The sequence below is a fragment of the Lygodium microphyllum genome, chromosome 8 (assembly GCF_053477565.2).
Source record: "Lygodium microphyllum isolate KBCC chromosome 8, Lygodium_microphyllum_v1.1.10, whole genome shotgun sequence".
Classification (NCBI taxonomy): Eukaryota; Viridiplantae; Streptophyta; class Polypodiopsida; order Schizaeales; family Lygodiaceae; genus Lygodium; species Lygodium microphyllum.
This window is the reverse complement of record NC_141142.1, coordinates 108,256,309-108,274,957: the sequence shown is the minus strand read 5'-3', so window position 1 is coordinate 108,274,957 and position 18,649 is coordinate 108,256,309. Positions and strand designations below refer to the sequence as shown.

At 40.1% G+C, this 18,649-nt stretch overlaps 1 protein-coding gene across 1 annotated transcript; it reads left to right on the top strand.

The window, feature by feature from the left end:
* Positions 1-637: 637 nt before the first annotated feature.
* LOC148032715 (uncharacterized) lies at positions 638-2,869 on the top strand. Its single transcript, XM_087683355.1, has 3 exons — positions 638-1,226; positions 2,330-2,374; positions 2,481-2,869. The coding sequence occupies exons 1-3, from the start codon at positions 854-856 to the stop codon at positions 2,708-2,710; spliced, it is 648 nt and encodes a 215-aa protein (XP_087539481.1). The 5' UTR covers positions 638-853; the 3' UTR covers positions 2,711-2,869.
* Positions 2,870-18,649: the final 15,780 nt, after the last annotated feature.

Here is an 18,649-nt window from a genome sequence, read left to right as displayed (position 1 = left end):
ACCAAACTCACGACCTAAGTCTCGAAAAATCCGCTCTTTTCGATGTGCTGGGTTTACTTAGTGGGTTGGGATTATGGTGCTTTACGGGTTTACTTCTTCGTGGATCGACGGCAGAGATCGAGATGGCTCGTGCACCGTTGATCTCATCTCTCCGGGGTCATAAAGTCCCCGTGGGAGATAGTCATGAGGCCCTCCTCCCCCTACCCCTACCGTGCTTGGGTGCGGCCGAGCGTTAGTGGGGTAACTGGGTTGCTGTGTTCGACCCGGTGCGTGATGAATGGATTCCTGGGTGCCCGTTGCCCAGTGCGACTTCTGCGACCCGGTACTCAGCTGTACGTGCGTCGTGCAAAAGGGGAAGCTATAAACAGCTGGGACGCCCCACGTGAAAACTTGCCAAGAGACGATAATTACTTAAAGCAATCTAGCTGGACGGTTGCTGTAGCAGAACTGCGCCGAACGCGCAAGGCGAGAGTTGTTTCAACTTTGATCTATGTAATGCATCGATGGCGAAGGGCGGTCAGGTCAGGTGGGAAAGCGAGATTACAGACAGGCGTCTTTACACGAGGGCGGGCGGGGCTTTTACCTACTGACAAAAGGCATTGAATGGGGGGAGGCTGGGGTGCGGGGAAGTCGGTCGGGCAGTAATTAAGCTCAGAAGGGGAGGCGGGGGTTGGCGAGGAGATCAGTCGAGACACGAGAGAGAGAGAGAGAGAGAGAGTCTAGAGAGAGGGATTGGTGCAGCACTGCAGCTGATTATCGACAAAGTCGTCGCAGAAGGCAAAACGAAGGCACACAGAGAGAGAGAGAGAGAGAGAGAGAGAGAGAGAGAGAGAGAGAGAGAGAGAGGCCTGCTATGGCTTCCGTGAGAGAGAGCAGTTCCTGCTGCTTATGGCTGGCTATGGTGGTCATGATGATGGTGAGCAGTACAAGTAGCTTCGGTGGCGGCGCCAGAGCCCAGGCGCCTGCCCCGGCGGCCACGGACTGCGTCGCGGTGCTGGCGAACCTGAGCCCGTGCCTGGATTACGTCACGTCCCCCAACGCCACCAAGCCCTCCAAGGACTGCTGCACTGCCCTCGCGCCCGTCGCCTCCCAGAACCCCGTCTGCCTCTGCTCCCTCTTCAACACCACCCTCACCTCCCAGTTCGGCATCACCGTCAACTTCACCCGCGCCGAGGCCCTCCCCACTCTCTGCAAGGTCTCCGTCCCCCCTCCCTCCGCCTGCTCAGGTACTCAATCCCCCAACCCTTTCGCCTTACCTCCCTTGCAGCTTCACAAGTAGTTTTTCCTTCCATGTATGAAATGGGCTCTCTTTTCCCTTGTTTTTCCTTTTGATGCTCATCATAATGAGCTTCGGAAAGCACTGCATACTCACCTGGGTGGGTGTGGTTGGGGGCATGGGTTAGAAGCCCTTGCTTTTTCTACAATGCTCTGACACCCTGAACTTTTGCTCGGGAGGCACTGCATGCTTAGCTAGGCGTGGTTGAAATCGAGGGAGCAAGCTGCCCCCTTCCCTAAATCTCGTTTAATAATAAGGCATACAGTTCCTCCCTTACACGGCGTCATGGCGTTAGTGAAGTTTACACTTCAATTACAAGAATTGTAGTGTAAGATTTAGATAGAAGCTCAGATGTTGTCATTCACATCGTGAGAATAAAGTGTAGTAGCGATTCATTTAAACCTTCTCGTGTCAAGAGCCAACCATCAGGCTCAAAACATCAGCTCCACGTTCTACTTAGTAAACGTGATATTTCGTTCAATTACATAGGAATGATGTGGTTAGACATTTTTACAGAACTTGTCCCGTTGAACTGTTCTACTGAAAGAGCAATGGGTTCTGAAAGAGCAATGTGGTTGGAGTAGCTTATGAGGTCGAACTCTGCCTCATACGAATTAAGGGTGTAGAGTAGCTCCTCGTAAAGTTAACTACCTATGAGGGATATGTTGTAGGGAGAGCTTCCTTCCAGGAGTTCCCTGGTAAGCTCTCTTACGACATACAAAATGTAGAGTCGTAACATCGTTTTTACAAGGTGGCCTGTGATCTCTTAGGCGCTATCCCTCACAGCGGTAATCTCCGCACTGGGTCTCCCCCTTCTATGGGAACCCTGGATATAGAATATATCACAGCCTGAAATTAGGAAGACTGACAATCTACATTCTAAGTTGAGAATAAAGCATGAGCACTTGCGGAGAAGCTATGCGTGTTTGATTTGCCATTCATCGCCGTAAAAGCTTAAGACATGCAGGGTCTCCCTTGCAGCGCAGAAATATGTTGGGTCTATTTCCTGATCTTTTTGTCTTCGTTAATGGTATTTCTGTTGTCGGTTTGTAGCTCTCGGGATTCCAGTCCCTGGTCCGGCCTCGTCTACATCACTCGGTAAGTCTATTTTTCTGTTGTTTTTGGAAGAGTTCTTTCAATGCCGGTTGACAGCAAATGTCTACACAATCTCAAGTTCTTAGACTACGGATTGTTCCCTGTGCAGCGCCCACTACACCCTCCGCCTCAGCGCCCTCGCCCGTGGGAGCTGCCACACCTTCTGCTGCTTCGCCTTCTGCACCGACGGACACCTCGTCGACATCGTCTTCTCCGTCGTCAGCTTCTACCGTCACTCAAGCGGCGACCGCCCCTTCACCTAGCGCATCTTCCAAAGTGGTTGCCTTCCATTGGGCCGCCCTCCCTCTCGTCTTCATTCTGGCTGCCTTGTCGTGGTGATTTCGACGCACCCGCCATCAAAGCTTAACAGCTCATCCCGTCTCTTCATGGTCGCTTTTTTTCCCGCTTGGCTCTGGCTCCGCGCTTTCACTGGCCGCATTTTTTGATATTGTTCTGTCACTGCCGTCTACTCATTTATTATAGTATTACTTTCCATTTTGAATCTCTCGAAGATGGCGATCTGTGCTGCAGTATTATGGAGAGAGAGAGAGAGAGAGAGAGAGAGAGAGAGAGAGAGAGATCACAGGCGTTGCTGTGGAAAGTACCGATGCTTTTTTGAAAGTAGTAACGTCCTCTTTAATGTTAAAATTTTGACGTTACTCTTTTTCTCGCAGAACACCAACACACACACACACACACACACACACACACACACACACAACGAAAGCGATATCCCTTCGTGGAAAATGTACAAGTGTACCCCGATGCTCCCGTAAAGCGGAAAAAGTTACGAAATGAAATCATTAAAGTAGTTGGCCACCTAATCCAATCATTTCAAAAGTTGAGCCACCAAATTATATGATTTCAAAAGTTGATTCACATCGAAAGCGAAGAAGCTTGTAATTACTTGTATGTATCTCTTGTGTAAGTAGCAGGAAAACTATTAAACCTTTGTGCAAAGTGCTTCAATTATGCCCCTGCGTAATGCGTAAAAAGCTGATAAAAAGAAACTACTAAAGTTGTTGAGCAACCTAATCCAATCATTCCAAAGGTTGAGGTCTTGTTTCTTATCATTTCAAAAGCAGATGCATGCACGCATGCATACATATTTTAATTTTAACTACTAATTATGTAAGTTAAATCTTTAATGCATTATTTGTATGAATGATAAATGTAACATGTGCATTGTAATTATTAATGCTTTAGCATTCATATACATGATTATAAGTATAGTAAATAAGTTGTACAATGTATAATACAATGCAGGATATGTAAATATTAGGAATTAAGGTTTAATAATAATTGTATGTATTAATTCATTGATAAAATATATATGATTAATTTTTAATTAATATATTATACATGTACAATTTATAATGTTGCTAACTCAATGTAAATAGAAATCACCATTAATTGTTTTTGTCTTTGAGAAACTTTTGATAAATGGTGATAAGGACTACTTGGACATATAGTTTGTGCTTGATTCCATTCATGGTAATTTGACTCTTTATATATTAGTGAGAGCTAAACCCCCACATCTTGTATTTTGAGCATTTAACATTAAATTAGTCTATCTTGCCAAAACTTTTGAAGTTTCGATTATGGTCCCTATATCAACTTCCCATGAACTCTTGCCACATCAAACATGCTTTTAAACCTTAGCGCGAGGCATTGAGATATTGGATTGAAATGTCGGGGATACTTAGTAGTGCCTAGTCTCTAATTATTGCTCTTAAGTATGCTTTCTTTATTACACTTTGATCTCCCAGTATTGTTTGATACAAATTCTTAATAGATATGATATATTATCCTATGTACATTCGAAAGTTTTTATATTATTTTAACCCATTCTTATTTATGTCATTTTGACTTTATGATCTCATTAACTAGGGCACTCATCCTACACTAGTTGTCCTAAGAAGTATTGGTTTTTTACCAATATGATGATAGGATCTATTAACAATATATAGTTTTTTTCCAAGGTCTTTAGACTTCTTGGGAATCCCAAAAAGGTTCTCACTCTACATCCTCCCTTTTGCAAAGTGGACAATTTGGGGAGGTTTGGAATACTTGTTGTAGATACTCTCTTGTGGAAAGCCTGTTCATAGTTATTTTCCACAAGAACTCGAATCTTTTTGAAGGAGTTAACTCTCCAAGTTCTCTTGATTCTCTTGGTCCAAGTCTTGAGTTGTGCTCTAGGTTGCCACATTCTCCAATCTACAATTGCCTAAGTAAAGTGCTCCATGGAATTCTTCGAGGTCTTTCTTCTCCTTTTATAGCCATAGAAATGTTGAGAATAGCAAATGATGCTTAATGTTAATGCTCGTAGAGGCTAGATGTGTGCCCAAAAGAGACTTGCCCACAAGAGGCTTTCTATAAGAGATAGACAATGATAAATGCTTATAGCCATAGAAATGTTGAGAATAGCAAACGATGCTTAATGTTAATGCTCATAGAGGCTAGATGTGTGCCCAAAAGAGACTTGCCCACAAGAGGCTTTCTATAAGAGATAGACAATGATATATGCTCTAGGAAGAGAGATCCAAATCCCCATAAGCACAGTGAGGAAGAGTGGTACTACCTAAAAGCTATATATGCATGTACTTGATACTCATTTCAAGGTAATGGAACAATCATTTTGAGTCAATCGAGATTGTGTTTATGAATCTAAGCTAATCTATCTTGAAACCTAATTCACTTGCAACTTCTCATTTAATAATGTATGGTGTGTTTGATTTGTATCCACCATAGTTCATCTAGTTTTAGGTCCATGATTCTCAACATGGGCATTAGAGCCATGGTTGAGCAAGGTAGCTAGTGGTGTGCTTTTTTCTTCCTTGCAAGCCCTACAATCTTTGGATCTATTTCTATTCCAATCTCTCAAGCTATTCAACATACATTGGTGTGTATGAGGTGAAGGAGCTCCAAGACGGTGTTGCGGGGTGCAGCCATTTAAAGAAGGCTAGTTTAGGGTTTATGTTGGTGTGTCCTTGAGGTCAGTTAAGGGAGTTTGCTTGTCTAAAGAAATATGGGGGCCTATTGCGGCTATAGGGATGGAGGTTGTCCTGTGATCTGTTTGAAGTAGGCCAGATTTTGTATTTGGATATGTTGACTCCTACCTGTGACGTTTGGGGAGGATTGAGAAAAGGCAGATTTTCAAGAGGGAAGCTATGTGGGCACAATCGGACTGCAGTTTGGCTCGAATTGTGGGCATTGATTTGGAAAACGAGCCCTTGCAACTCCAACAACTGCGCCCAGACCACCACCACCTTCGACCGTAGAACAAAAAAGAAGAGGAAAGGAAACTTGGATTTGAAGCAATGTGAGAGCAGAGCAAAGAGCTGTTGCATTCGCATTAGTGGTGGTTTGCTCCTAGTCTCATGGTGCTAGTGGCGATGCGGCAACAAACATTGGACAGGCGGCGGGCGGTGGTGGCAGTGTGGTTTGGTGTGCGGCGAGGTCGTAACGGACTTCAAGAATGCATTGGACTGGGCGTGTAGGTAGGACAGTGACCAGGGTCAGGTGGATTGCGGCCAATACTTCAGCCTGGACGACACGGTCGCCTCCTACGCCTTCAATGCCTACTTCCAGCAGATGAACTAGGCCCTCGACGCTTGCAATGTGTCATTTTTTAAAAATCTTTATCCCAAGGTTTCACACCTCTATCAAACCTCTTCCCACACTAAACCAAGTTGATAAAACCCATTCACACCTTCACTTATACTTCAACACTGAAATCTATTTGCATTGAAAAAGGCCAATAGAACCCTAAATGTTATGTATCCCAAAATCTATGTCAAAGAGAACTTGTCAAGACAATGCCATGAACCCACTATTGTATCCATTTGTAAAAGCATAAAGCAAAAAGGAGAAGTACCATGCGTCAACAAAGGGACAAAGGTACAAGAATCACAACAAAGGCAAAGAGCATGAAGACCAAGGAGTCCAAGAGGATTAAATACTGTACCAAAGAGTGCGAAAGAAGCTGAAGGAAGATAAAGAAGATACTTTCCGCTGCTGACAACAAAGAACTTTCCATTATGGATCTCTCGTAGTGGATCTTGTTTCCCGTAGTGGATGTAAAAACCCTAACAAGGTGCAAAGTTTCAAGCCTTAACTTGACTAGGCTGCCAAAGAGCTAGTTTCCTGGTCCCTGTTCACATATAAGGGGGGCAAAAGCCAGCAAGGGTAGAGACTCATCAATTGAGGGGGCGTGTTGATAATAGCAAATGATGCTTAACGTGAATGCTTGTAGAAGTTGGATGTGTGCACACAACAGACTTTGTATAAGAGATAGACAATGATGTATGCTCTAGGAAGAGATATCCAAAATCCCATATGCATGGTGAGGAAGAGTGGTACTACCCAAAGCTATATAAGCATGTACTTGACACTCATTTCAAGGTAATTGAACAATCATTTTGAGTCACTTAAGATTGTGTTTATGAGTCCAAGCTAATCTATCTTGGAACATAATTCACTTGAGTTACAATTTCTCATTCTAATTATGTATTGTGTTTGATTTGTGTCCACCATAGCTCATCTAGTTCTAGATCCATGATTCTCAACAAGAAACTTTCCCTTTGATGCAATCAAAAACTTGCTAGGATTGACATTAGTTATAATTCTTGATGTGGACCAGTTTTGCTTGAGACAACCCATTACTTCCTATAGAAAGTTTGCCTCTTCCTCTATCAATTGAATTTATCTTTGGCTTTAGCTACCTCCATAAGCTTCATACCCTTGTGCTCCCATGGGTCCCTCCATCTTTACCAAGCCTTTAACTAAAATTTATTTGGTCATGTTGGAGTTTTCATCTATTGGCTTGAAAGGTAGGGTGAAAGTCTGCATCTCCCTCTATTAGATTAAATTGAGCTTTGGCTCTGTCTATCTCCATAAGCTCCATGCTCTTGTGGTCCCATAAGTCCCTTCATCTTACTAAGCCTTTGATTGAAATTCTTTTTGTCATGTGGAGGTTTTATCTATTGGCCTCTGAAAGGCGAATACAATTTGCATAAGGAAAGAATCACCTCATCTGTCTTGCGCACCACCCCATGATGCATCTCTAGTTACCTCCTACCATGCTTTCACCATCTTTTGAGAAACTTTTGACTATGGTATTTTGATTCTCTTCCCTAGCAATATTGTATTCATCCACTGCATATCAGTCACCTTGACTCCTTTTAGCTCGGTGCATTGTCCAAGGTTGATCCTCCTCTACATTTTTTAGTAGACTAAAGATTAAAGCTCTAGCTTTGGTAATTAATCTAGGAATGCCCAACCCATTATCACTAGTGCACACTCAACACATCTTAGGTCAGCCATGTCTCTATTTGCTTGCTCCCTCTCGGGGCAACATGAAGAAATGTATCCTGGGCGACTGCAAGTCCAACACACGATTGGCTCTTGTGTCTGTCCTCCTAGGCCTTTGCCTCTTTCTCTACATAACACCATCATCGGTACTGGTCGATAGTTCATAGAGACTGCATTTTCTTCTTCGTCATACGATATGTAAGGGTTTACATAAGGCTCGTCGCCGTTCGACTCCTCCATATAATGGATTGGAGTGTCACTCAATGGATGGGTTACGTAGGGTCCATGTCTAGGAATGCCCGTAGGGTTTATCTCCATCCTAGGGATGGTCGGCTTAGTCTCATTAGGTGCTGGGAAGGCAAATGGGACTCCCCTTCTAAAGAAGTTCGGTGGCCTATTCACAATGTAGGATTGACCGTAATGCTGCAAGTATGGGAGTCTCCAAGGTAATCGACAATGCATGGCGTCATGGCCGAACCTACCGCAATTAGTGCAAGGACATGACCTAGAGTCCTGACACTCAATTGGCAAGTGGTTTTCACCACAATACACGCATTAGATTTGTGGGTGCATTGGTCATCTCATCATCTCCTACAATTTGGCTATGTCCATCTTCATCTTTGCTAGCTCTTGACCTAAATCAATGTATTTCCCTTTATCCTGAGCACTTGGGTCTGATCTCTCGCTCAACATTGAAGCTCTCTTGGAATTCCTAGCGCTCGACTCTTCTTGATTAGAGCTCCTAGAGCATCTATGCTGGAGCTGCTCGTCTACTCTAATAGTTTCTTCAAAGACCCTTGCTAGTGCATCTCGCTGTAGGATCGAGTTGCCTGCCAAGGCTTTGTAAAGCTCTTCACTTTGTATTCCGTTAATGAATATCGTGGACATCACTCTTTTGGTTGGTCTCTCGCCCATAGGGATTATCTTGAAGAGGCTCCTTACATGGGTCACGAAATCTTAGATATCCTCTTTCTCTCTCTGCTTGACATTCATGAGTCACACTAGTAGGTTGTCAAAGTCACACTAGCAGGTTTTACGAAGCTATACGATGACTAGTATTTGTCCAGGTGCTTCGCTACCACGTGAATTTTTTATTGGCTCTTAGAGCCTTGTTGACTCCTAACCTTGCCAGTAGTGATGTTGCTAATGCTGTAGCACTCTGCTCTACTGTCGTGTTATCTAACAGCCGCTTTGTCAGAAGCTCGCTCAACATGAGGTCTTCTTCTAGTGCTGTCCCGTTCTCTGTTCAATTTTTTGCTTACTAGGGCTAACACGCTCTGGATCTCCCACATCTCTATGCTCTGCATAAGCTCCTAGTCTACTGATCCTAATTGTAAGTGACTATGCCTTGCCGAGCTTTGCGTGCTAGTTTCCTCTCCTCCTCAAGGTTTGCTATGATGTCCTCTATAGGTCTACCACAATGTTCTAACTGGGTTTGAGCATCATATTTGCTTACTAATTGCTGGATCGCCTTAGGAAAGTCTCATAGGTCAAGTTCTTTGTTGCTTTTACAATCTAAGCTACCCTCTTCCATGTCTGAGATTTCCTATTTTGTCGAGTTGTTGATTAGGTTGATGAGGTCGGGTAGATCTACTTCCCAGATAGTGTTGGTCTTTGCTGTGTCTGGCTTTTCAGTTGTGTTTTTTGCTTGGTTCTACACTTGGGGGTTCGATTAGCCATCTATCTTGGAATCTTCTCTTACTAGTGGGTTCTTTCAAGTTTTTATGTATGAGTGAGTTCCTTTTTAATTACAAACAGTCCTCAACTTACCCTCACTGTGTGTGTGTGTGTGTGTGTGTGTGTGTGTGTGTGTGTGTGTGTGTACTCTTTTCCATGCACTGTGCGCAATCAGGCTTTTAGCTTTTCTTAAGTGTGTTTCTAGTGTTGAAAATTAGAGTGTGAGAAAACAAAATGCTTAAGCAGCTCTTGCACTCTCATTTATGGGTTTGGCTTGATAGGCTTGTATGTTCGGTTTCTGGCCATCCTCATCGGTTTATAGGGTTTTTATTGCACCTTTCGCTTAGTCAAGATTTGTTTTGGGGGTTTACAACTCCGCTCGATGCTGTAACGGGCTGGATTCGCTAGATAGTCAACTAGCATCATCTCTACGTCTGCGTCTCGTTGCTTTTTCTATTCCTTATGCTAGAAAGGTATTTCAAGTGTTTGTATGGCCTTCAGAGGTTCGTACGGTCGGTGTCTAGGTGGGTATGGTCTAGATTTTAAAAATTTTGGAAAAAATCGAATTTGGTCCAATAGGTCCAAATTGCAGGGGCCAAGTGTATAACTCGGATGGGCCGAATGGCCGAGGGCTGAGTGGAACTGGGACGAATTGGGATGTTCGAATGACACGTGGCACAAGTGGGCCGAGGCCGAATATGGAGTTTGGATGGTCTGAATGGTCGGTGGGCTGAATGGACGTGGCCCAATGGATGATTGACCGAGTCGCAGTGAATGGCGGAGGGCCGAGTGGATGCTGTGTCTGACGGAAAGTGGCCGAATGGGACTGGGCCAAGTTACGCAATCCGGCAAGCCAAATGGGCCAAAGACAAGTGGCCGAGGACCGATTTTGAAACTCGGCCCAGAATTGAGCCACTCGGACGGGGGCCGAACATGGTGTGTTTCTTATCAAAATGTCAAAATGTCAAAAAATCCAACGAACTAAGAGATTCAATGCAAGGCACTCGTCGAGCACTTCCAGATCATATCTATGGGTTACTAAGGAGGGTTGGATATACCTGTAGTGAGCAACAAACTCATAAGTGGTAAGATCGAAGCAAATCCATGTAATGGAGCAATCTCTCTCTCTCTCTCTCTCTCTCTCAATCAAGGTTTCAAATGAGCTCTCCCTTGGCTATTAAACCCCTTCCCGACAAAAGGTCTTGCCACTCCTAATCACTCACTTGTTGACCTTAATCCCCTCAAGCACTCTTTTTCCCCCATTTTTCTTGATTTGTGCCCTGTTTGGGCATGTTTTACAGCATCAAACCCTATGCTTTTCTAACTTGATTTCTTAATCCTAACCTACTCCAAATGCAATAGGAATAAAAACAAAGTACTGAAATGATTTCTCCTACTCTCCTAATTATCAAACCACCAAAATAACCAAAATACTTGTTGTGAAGATTTAAAAAAACCCAAAACTTCATATTTATCTCAAGCTTCAGATCGGGGATGAAACCCTTACTTCGATGGTCGATTTGAGGCACACAAGCGCTCAAGCTTGAATTCGTTGGTTCTAGCAACAACAGAATCAAAATGTAGAAGGGAGCTCAAGCTCAACCGCCAAGACCCACAGACTGCTTATTTATTCAAGCGTTTCAAGCGAGCGCCTATGGCTATCTCTCACCTAGCCAGCCGCCTTCGATCCTACTGAGGTATAGTGAGCTTACCTCGATGCCCAAATGTGTTGCCTCCTCCCTCAAGCACATCAGTAGCTCTACGATTCTTGATGCAAGCTCAAGCATCCTCAAGCCTCCACCTCCAAGCTCCATCCTCCATAGCCATACACGAGACAAGAGAAGAGAAGAGAAGAGAAAAAGAAGAGAGGAGATGGTGGAGAGCTTCACCTCCTTGATCATCACCCTCACACACTCACTCCCTCACACTCTCACACTCCCTCTCTCAAGCACACACAAGCAAGCAAATAGAAGAGGAGAATAGAAGAAGAAGAGTCTCTTGTTGCCACACACCAAAGAATGAGCTCTCATTCACTTTTTGAACTCTATATACATGCCCTAAAATCCCATGGGCACCCATCCCCTTTTTTACACAACTGGCCATTTTGGCAAGGTCCTCTTTTCCATTCCTTTCTACTTGGCCTATTTCTTTAGCCTATGCCCATCTACCCTTTTACAATTTGCACAGGAGGGAGCATGGCACTCTTTTACAAAATTTTTGGGGCGCCTTTCACTTAAAAATGTGATTTTTCCTTTATCTTGATTTTAGAGGCCACCCTTGCGCCTTTACTTGTTCTTTGTTCTACTTCTTCCATTTCATTCACATTTCACTTTTTTTGCTTCCATCTCGAGCTAGGGTTAACATATGTGCTCGTCCCATGGTTTGTGTGCTCAATTGAAAGGATATTGATGTGCTCAATCTAATGTACAATACTGAGGGTGATTAATAGTTAACATCCATGATACCCATGTGGCTAATATTTGAGATGCAATGAACTTCACGACGAGATTTAGAGCATGGCCTATTAGTCGACCAATCACAAGTATGTGCTAATGATGATTAAGGGCATGTGCTTGATGCTAATCAAATTAGTGTGCTCGATTAGGTTAGGAGTGTGGTCGACCAATTGTAGCCATGTTGAACAAATATATGTGTGGTCACTAGGTTGCTTAGTGTGCTTGATTGGAAAGTCCTTAGTCTACTTGACAATAAGAATCATGCAGTCCACTAGGCGGACACATCCCTACAATGTTGTGTACTCGACTGTCTCCCTCCTAATGTGGTCACCTACTCTTGTGGGAAATTTTGAGGGTTGGGGGGTTGTGGCCACAATGCTATAACCTCATACAACAAGTAAGAAAATCCTACCATATAAGATGTAGTGGCCATGATGCCACAATAATGCTTATGGTGGGTATGAGGGTGTTGATCATTGGCCAAGCTGGGAGATTGCAAGCCAAATGCAATTAATAGGGTGGTTGCTATGATGGTGCCCTCGATGGATCTAGTTGTTATTGGTTGAGGTTTGTCCTCTATCTTCTTTTCATTTTTATCATAAGTAAACCTCTATGGTGCTTATTGCTTTGGTTTCTACAACTTTATAGGAAGTATTTGGATTTTGTTGCTTTGTGGAAGGCTTTGCACAGGTCCAAGATTGCTATTATGTTAAATCTATCTTCTTATCTTTCTTATTTTCCAATATCTATCTAGTAATAAATGAAGGTTGCTTTTGTTTTGAATCCTAAGTTGGAAATCTTTTTGGTTTGTAGATAACCATTGCTTTTCTTTGGCTTGTTTGAGTTGGTGACTATATTCTTGATTGGAGTTGTTGTTGCATGTTGTTTAGCTTTAGATGAGGTTTAAATAAAGACTTTGATTTCAACTTTGTATCCTTGGTACTTTTCATTGCCTAGTATATAGATGGAAGGATACTATGTGTGTTGTGTTATGGTGAACATAAAATTAGATGGAGTTAAGCAAAATTATTATTTTGGAATGCACAATTTAATACATGGAATTTATGCACTCTACAGTATGAAAAGATATTACCAAAGGTATTATATTTTGTATGCACTTTATTAGCCCAAGGACTTTGCATGCACACATGCACAATAGATTTATTTTGGTGTACTTATTTGATTAAAAAATGATATTTTTATAAAACTATTAGAATAGGAAGTGGTTTGATCTATTTTCATAAAAGCAGGTTGTGCAAGGTGAGAAAAAAGTAAGAAACAAAAAAATGATGCTTTCAATGTATTTTGGGCATAAAAGCTTATTCTAATATTATAAATATATGCATGGAAAAAGTGCTCACCCATACATGGGGGGAGACTGTACCCAATCTTGTGCCATGCATGTTCTTTGTGTTTTTGCTATTTTCTCACTTGTTATTTTATTCTCAATTATATTCTATTGGAGTAAATTTCTATGGATTTTATCAGTAGCATTTTTATTACATCTTCTCATCATAATATGATTTAGACCAGTGTTGATAGATGTAGTAAACATGCTTATTTTATTCCCTGTAAAAAGACTATGTCTACTCCATAAGCTACTAAGTTTTTTAAATTAATACCATATTTCCTCATCACATCTTTTGTAAGGTTATCTTATCTTACCAAGATGGTTGATTTTGCAAACATTTTTGGATGGCTCTCTTTAAGAATCTAAACTCTAAGATAGATTTTACTTTAGTTTTTCATCCCAAGAGCAATGGACGCACCAAAGCAACCAATAGTATAATTCTCGACCTTCTTAGATCTTACATAATTGATTGACTTAGTAATTAGGACCAACACTATCTATTCTTCAATTTGTTTACAATAATATCCCACATTATGCAACTAATAGAGCTTTATTTGAAGTAGTCTATAGAAAGAAATTACCTATTCTTATGATGACTATTGCTAGTAATGTTCCAATCACTAATTCTTTGGCTACTAACCATAGAAATTTTTTAGAGAAGTCACCGAAAAGATTAAACAATCTCAAATGAGGTACATAGCCCAAGCTAATAAAAGACCCAAGGTTATTAAATTTCAAGAAAATTATCTAGTTTGGTTAAGAATTGAAAAGAGGAGGCTTCAATCCATTGAAAAATATCCAAAAATTAAGCTAGCACCCAAATATTATGGTCCATTCTGAATTGTTTATAAGATTAATGAAAATACATTTAGACAAGATATTCCTGCTCATTGACAAATACATAATTCTTTTTATATGAGTTTGTTAAAACCATTCAAGGAATCACCTCTAGTTACTCTTGTAGTTGATGGCTCATCTTTGTTAGAAGTTGATACTAAAATTTTAGATCTTAAAAGTAATACTTGACCATGATTATACTTTTACTAAAATAGAAAATCAATACCATAGATATTTATTCAAATATAGAAATAATTCTATGGAAGAAACACAATGGATATGGAAATCAGTGTTAACTCTGCAAAATGATAATCTAATTAATATCTACCACTCACAAGCACATTAAATATTCCATGGGTATAGATTCATTGTAGCATACTATTTCGTGTAAAATCCATAGAAATTCATAGTGCAAGTTTGCCACAGTAGGTAGCACTAGTTATGTATGCTGCTCTAGGAGAAAGGCTTAGAATCCCATAAGCACAATGAAGAAAGTGGAACTACCCAAAGGCTATGAAAACATGTACTTGGCTCTCATTTCAATGCAATATATAGTACTTTTCTTTTGTGTTAACTCAAGACTATGTTTATGAGTCCAAGCTAATCAATCTTGAAACCTAGTTCATTGAGTTATAATCTCTCATTCCAATCATGTATCGTGTTTATGACTTGCATCCACCATAGCCAATCTAGCTCTAGATTCATGTTTCTTAACATGGTATCAGAGATGGGTGAGCTAGGTAGCTAGTGGGGATACTCTCTCAACCATTCCCTCTCTTATCCTCTTCTCTACTCAACTCATCAAACCATATACTCCCCATCTTAATCTCCCAAGCTACATGTGGTGATTTCTAGTTCAATCAAGAAGCTTGGTTCAAAGCTCGTATTGGAGGTGCTAAGCAAGGGGCATGCTTCTACTTCTCTCACATATAGACAAAGTGAAAGAAAGAGAGTTTGAGTAGCTTGTTTAGCCTCCACAAATACATTGCATGTTGCCAAGAGGACGTCCTTTCATGGACTGAGTACAATGAGTTTATACTGAGATATGCAAATATTTACGCTGCCATGTTCACGCCTTTTAGCGCACGAAAAGATTTAAAAGCTTCTCTTTACCTAAGCTAAGGTAAAGCCTTATCTAATTGATCCTTTCATTCTAGTCTCTTTCACACTTACTCACTTCTCAATCTAATTTAACTTAAATCTCATTCACACCCTCTCCCTCACACTCAAAACCTTGTTCACATTGCTAGTTAAATTCTCCTCCTCACAAATTGGATGCAGCTAATCTTGATCCTAAAAGAGATTCATATTCTCATGGAAAGCTATTGTGTGAGGAACACTCCATTGATTAAACCTTTGTAAACTCTCAATTTTGTTGTAAAAGGATAGACACTGCCCGAGTTTACCATAAACTCGTGATAAGATCTTCTTATCTAAAAGTGATGGATCTTGAGCAAATAGCCAAATTTAAGGGTGAAGGTTTTCATGTATGGAAAGAGAAGACCATGTATCATCTCATGAGCAAAGACATATGGGATCTATTTGAAGATGATGTAAGAAATAAAGATGGCGGGAAAGAAGATGTAGGAGGTGAGACCTTTGATGAAGTCCAACCAAAGACAAAAGAAGGGAAGAGAATGAACAACAAAGCTCTAGGCATCATTGCATAGGGATTGTTCAATGATGTATTGCATCATATCTTTGGCATCAAGAATGCCAAAGTTGCATGGGATAAACTTGATAAAATCTTTGGGACATAGGCTGAAAATTCCAAGATAAGACTACTCATGCAATTCTACAAACTTGATGTAAAAGATAGTTCTTCTATGACTATACACATTAATAAGTTCAAGGGCCTAAAAACTCAACTAGCCACTCTAAAGAAGAACATTGATGAACATGAAGCCATAGCAGTATTACTACAAGTGTAAATCAAGAGCCATATGAGAACATTGTATCTACCTTAAGTAATGTTCCAAATCTCTTACTTAAGGACATTGAGCACTCTCTATTGGATGAAGAAAACAAATATTAAAACAAGGATGCAAAGGGAATGGTCTCAATGCCTAGAGACAATCTCTTGTACACTAAAGGAGCTTATGGAGAAAAAGACAAAGGCTGAGGATTTAACATCGAAAACAAAGATCGAATGACATGTCATTATTGTGGTAAGACTGGCCTCATGACTAGTGAATATTTTCACCGTAAAAGAGCACAATATGTGCAAAACGGAAACCATCAAAATTAGTTCATGAATGAAGAAGATGCTTTTGCTACCAACAACAACTTAGATAGATTGCTCTAAAGAATTTTCCATTGTATCTCCCATAGTGGATCTTTGTTTCCCATAGTGGATGTTGCTTTGTAAAAACCCTTGCAAAAGATGTAAATTTTCAAGCTTTAACTTGACTAGGCTACCTATGAGCTAGTCTCCCATGCCATGTATTCATGTAGGGGGGAGTCAACAAGTGTAGGAACTCATCATTTGAGGAGGGGTGTTGGAAAATAGAACAAATTATGTATGCTCTAGGAGAAAGGCTCAGAATCCCATAAGTACTTTGAGCAGTGAGGAAAGTGGAACTATCCAAAGGCTATAAAAGCATGTACTTGGCTCTCATTTCAATGCAATATATAATACTTCTCTTTTGTGTCAACTCAAGATTGTGTTTATGAGTCTAAGATAATCAATCTTGAAACTAAATTAACTTGGGTTATAATCTCTCATTCCAATCATGTATCATGTTTATGACGCATCCACCACCATAGCCAATCTAGCTCTAGATTCATGTTTCTTAACAATACTTTCAATGTATTTTGCATACAAAAGCTTATAGTAATATTATAAATACATGTACTAGAGAGTTGCCTACCCATGCATGGGGAGAGGGAAAATTAGAGTCACTTCCAATAAAATGCTTTCCAAAACATGTGTTCGTTATATACAAGTTATGCCCAATTTTGTGTCATGTAAGTTCTTTGTGTTTTTTTCTCTCATACTATTTGTTCACTTGTTATTTTATTCTCAATTATGTTCTATCCTATGGTAAAGGTAAGCAACATTGAGCATATACAAAATATAATGCTTTTGGTAATATTCTTCTATGATAGAGGGAATCTAGAGGGCATAGATTTCACACATTAAATTACACACTTCAAAATATTAAATTTTTTGAACTCTATCTAATTACTTCCTCACCACAATACAATACACATTAGTATCCCTCCATCGATTCATAAAGCATAATGCGACTAGTACCATACTCATGTGTTTACACAATAAGTCGTGAATTATGCGATAATTAGATAAAATCTATAATAATAATTTTTGGTAAAATACTATGATAAATATAATTATGTTGCTTGCCTTCACTATAGTGTAGAAAGTAATTGAGAATAAAATAACAAGTAAATAAATAGCATGAGAGAAGAAAACACAAAGAACTTGCATGATACAAGATTGAATACAATCTCCCTGTATGCATTTTATAGTATTAGAACAAGCTTTTGTGCCCAAAGTACATTGAAAGTATTATTTTTGTGTTTCTTGCTTTTTCTTGCCTTGCACGACTTGCTTTTATGCAAATAAATCAAAATAATCTCTATTCTAATAGCTTTATAAAAATAAAATATTGTCTTCTCTAATAAATACATCAAAATAAATCTATTGTGCATGTGCATATAAAAAGTCATTGCATTAATAAGCATATAAGAAATATAATACTTGCGATAATATTTTTCCATGTTGTAGAGTACATAAATTTCATAATCTTACTTACCTTCATGGGACGACCTTCATGGCATGATAGAACATAATTGAGAATAAAATAACAAGTGAACAAATAGTATGAGAGAAAAAAACACAAAGAACTTGCATGACACAAGATTGGGTACAATCTCTCCCCATACACGCATAAGCACCTCCCTGATGTGTATATTTATAATATTAGAACAAGCATTTATATCCAAAATATATTGAAAGTATCATTTTTGTGTTTCTTACTTTTCCTCACCTTGCACGACGACTTGCTATTCAACAAATTGATATGAAAAAAATTATGTATTTGTAAGTAAGGAGGAATACCCAATCTAAATGCATTTTTATTAATCTTGTGAACAATTTCGAATGGGCCATAATATCTAAATGCTAGCATCATTTTCATACGCTTTTCAATGGATTGAAGCCTCATCTTTTCAATAAGCATGTTTACTAAATCTTTTCAATAAGCTTGTGGAGTAGGTAGAGTCTTTTTACCCATGAATGAAATAAGCATGTTTACTAAATCTATCAGCAATGATTGAAATCATGTCATGATGAGAAGATGTAGTAGGAAAGCTAGTGACAAAGTCCATAGAAATTTGCTCCCATGGGCCATTAGAAACTAACAAAGGCATAAGCAAACCATATGTTTTTCCCATGGTGACACTTAATTCGCTGGCATGCAATACATTCAAACACAAACTTCGCTATATCATGCTTCATAACAAGACAATAAAGATACTGTTTGCATGCAACTATGGTAGATTGGATACCTCTATGTCCCACATATGCAAGTGATGCATTTCAATCATACCAATATGTTTACAAGGTATGACAAAACAAAGCTTGCATTGATAATATAAAAATCAATTTACATAAGAGTCATT